Source organism: Caenorhabditis briggsae (genome assembly GCF_000004555.2).
Source record: "Caenorhabditis briggsae complete genome, chrIII, whole genome shotgun sequence".
In the NCBI taxonomy this organism is placed as follows: Eukaryota; Metazoa; Nematoda; class Chromadorea; order Rhabditida; family Rhabditidae; genus Caenorhabditis; species Caenorhabditis briggsae.
Window position 1 is genome coordinate 1,798,624 of NC_013490.2, and position 3,152 is coordinate 1,801,775.

At 35.3% G+C, this 3,152-nt stretch overlaps 2 protein-coding genes across 2 annotated transcripts in view; both read left to right on the forward strand.

Annotated features, from left to right (window-relative positions):
- Positions 1-684, forward strand: part of CBG00493 — a gene marked incomplete at both ends in the record, with an annotated part of 801 nt that extends 117 nt beyond the window's left edge. Inside the window, 2 exons of the mRNA XM_002640885.1 lie at positions 452-592; positions 637-684. Of these exons, the coding sequence (XP_002640931.1) occupies positions 452-592; positions 637-684 (189 nt within the window). The remainder of the gene's footprint in view (positions 1-451; positions 593-636) is intronic.
- A 1,542-nt stretch (positions 685-2,226) lies between these two features.
- CBG00494 overlaps positions 2,227-3,152 on the forward strand; it is a gene marked incomplete at both ends in the record, with an annotated part of 5,385 nt that continues 4,459 nt past the window's right edge. Inside the window, one exon of the mRNA XM_002640886.1 lies at positions 2,227-2,306. Within this exon, the coding sequence (XP_002640932.1) occupies positions 2,227-2,306 (80 nt within the window). The remainder of the gene's footprint in view (positions 2,307-3,152) is intronic.

Below are 3,152 nucleotides of genomic sequence, written 5' to 3' on the forward strand. Positions count from 1 at the left end.
CCTATCACCTAACGAAGGAGTGAGGGGGAGGCGGCACGCTTACTTTAAAGGCGCATATCTCAAAAACTACAGTAGCAAGACAAAAGTTGTAAAAAAATGTTGGAAACTGAATTTTACATATTTTTGTAGTTTACAACTCTTTAATAGGTACTGTAGTTTTCGAGTTATGCGCCTTTAAAGTAGGCGACCATCCTGGAAGGCTCCTAAGGTAACTTTAAAGGCGCATAACTCAAAAACTACAGTAGTTAGACTAAAGTTGTCAACTGCAAAAATGTTGCAAATTTAATTCCCAACCTTTTTGTAGTTGTTAACTTTTTTCTAGGTACTGTAGTTTTTGAGTTGTGCGTCTTTAAAAAAGGAGAAACCATTTTGGACGTTCCTAGGGTCAAATTCATCGATTTCCATGATTTTTGACTTGTTTTTGAGCCAATTTCAAAAATGTAATATTCAGGAACCCTATTGCCTTCTCTTCCGCGATGGAATCGCTGCCTTACCCCTTCTGGCTTTCTGGTTGCTCATTCCAGTCTACACAAGAATCGTGAGGAATAATGAGCCGGAATTGAGAGCTCCCAAGTATTTTTGGGCTCATTTGGTGAGTTTTCAACCAAAATTTTCGGAATTATCGTCATTTTTTAGCTTAGAACTTACTCAATTTTCAGATTTTTGGAATTTAAAAAAATCTGAAAAAATTTTTTGTCTGAAATTAATTTTTTTTTTTTGAAATTTTTCAAAAAAATTTTGATCTTATTGCTCTATGATTTTTATATTTATTCAATGGACACAAAAAATGTGTCAATTAACAAAAAAAATCATCACCCATTTTTTTTGTCACTGATCTTTATATTTTTGGATGCGTCATTTTTAAAGGCGCATATCTCTGAAACTATGGTAGCTAGAAAAATGTTGTAAACTATTAAAATGTGTAAAATAAAATTTCACACATTTTCGTAGTTGACAATTTTAGCCGAACTACCGTAGTTTTTGAGTTATGCGCCTTTAAAGTTGCTGTACGCCTTTTCACGACGGCTAGTGCCTGGAAATCGCAAAAAATAGAAATCTAGGACCTAATTTTTTTAGGTCACGACCTAATTTTTTCTAGGTCATGACCTAATTTTTTTTAGGTCATGGCCTAATTTTTTCTAGGTCACGACCTAATTTTTTCTAGGTCACGACCTAATTTTTTTTAGGTCATGACCTAATTTTTTCTAGGTCACGACCTAATTTTTTCTAGCCGAACTACCGTAGTTTCTAGCCGAACTACCGTAGTTTTTTTAGCCGAACTACCGTAGTTTTTGAGTTATGCGCCTTTAAAGTTGCTGTACGCCTTTTCACGACGGCTAGTGCCTGGAAATCGCAAAAAATAGAAATCTAGGACCTAATTTTTTTAGGTCACGACCTAATTTTTTCTAGGTCATGACCTAATTTTTTTTAGGTCATGGCCTAATTTTTTCTAGGTCACGACCTAATTTTTTCTAGGGCACGACCTAATTTTTTCTAGGTCATGACCTAATTTTTTCTAGGTCATGGCCTAATTTTTTTCTAGGTCATGGCCTAATTTTTTTCTAGGTCATGACCTAATTTTTTTTAGGTCATGACCTAATTTTTTTTAGGTCACGACCTAATTTTTTCTAGGTCATGACCTAATTTTTTTTAGGTCATGACCTAATTTTTTCTAGGTCACGACCTAATTTTTTCTAGGTCATGACCTAATTTTTTCTAGGTCACGACCTAATTTTTTCTAGGTCATGACCTAATTTTTTCTAGGTCATGATCTAATTTTTCTAGGTCATGACCTAATTTTTTCTAGGTCATGACCTAATTTTTTCTAGGTCATGACCTAATTTTTTAAATTTTTTCTAGGCCTAGAGAAGCAGAGAAGCCAGAAACAAAAAAAAGAGAAATAGAGACGCAGAGAAACGAGAGCGTCTAGCTGCCTGCGCCACTCAAAGGTGTGTGCTAACTTTAAAGGCTCATAACTCAAAAACTACTGTAGCTAGAAAAAAGTTGTCAACTGCAAAAGTGTGTAAAATTTTATTTTACATTTTTTGTAGTTTATAGTTTTTAGATAGCTACTGTAGTTTCAGAGAAATGCGCCTTTAAAGTCACCAAGTTCTAAAACTGGCGAATTTCAGCGATTTTCCGCTTTTTTCAACTCAAAATCTATCGATTACAGCGCGAAAAATTTGTCGAAACTTTCAGATTTTCCAAGTGCTCCGCTCGTTGATAATGCCGTCTTTGGAGCACTGTATTTCAATCAATCCGACCACTTTTTGCCGCTCCTTCGATTTTTTCAAGTGCTTTCTTATGTAAGTAGAGGGCATTTTCTTTAGGTACTCCACAAAAAAAGTGTGAAGAGCAAACAGAATCATTGCTCAGCTCTTTTCTGATATTAAATATCATATATCAGTGAGAAACCGAAAAGAAAGTGGGCGGAGCCTAAGGAATAGGAGGTATCAGATTACATTTTTGGATCAAGTTTTCCCATGTTTTTCAGGAAAAACTACATTTTTTGAACGTTTAAAATATTGAAAACTTTGAAAAACTTTAAAATGGGGTAGACGCAGAGAAACGAGTGTGTCTAGTTGTCTGCACCCTCCCCCCCCCTAGCGGGGAGTGGTATGCTAACTTTCGAGACCCATAAATCAAAAACTACTGTAACTATCAAAAAGTTGTCAACTACAAAAATGTGTAAAATTGAATTTCCAACAGTTTTTTAGTTGACAACTTTTTTCTAGCTAATGTAGTTTTTGAGTTATGCGCTTTTAAATTATGCATACCCCCCCCCCCCCTGAGAGACGCAGACAGGTAGGCAGTCTTGTTTCTCTGCGTTTCTATTTTCCCCTTCTTTGTTTTCCGACAATTTTTACATTTTCCAAACGTTTGAACAATTAGAAAAACTTAAGGTATTAAAAATTACAAAAAAGGGGTAGGAGACGCAGAGAAACGAGAGTGCCTAGCTGTCTGCGCCTCTAAAAAGGGTACACATATTTTAAAGGCGCATAACTCAAAATCTACAGTACCTGTCAAGAAACCGTAAACTACAAAAATGTGAAAAATAAAATTCTAAACATTTTCGTAGTCGACATCTTTTTTTTAGCTACTGTAGTTTTTGAGTTATGCGCCTTTAAAGTATGAATACCCTCCTAGAGGCG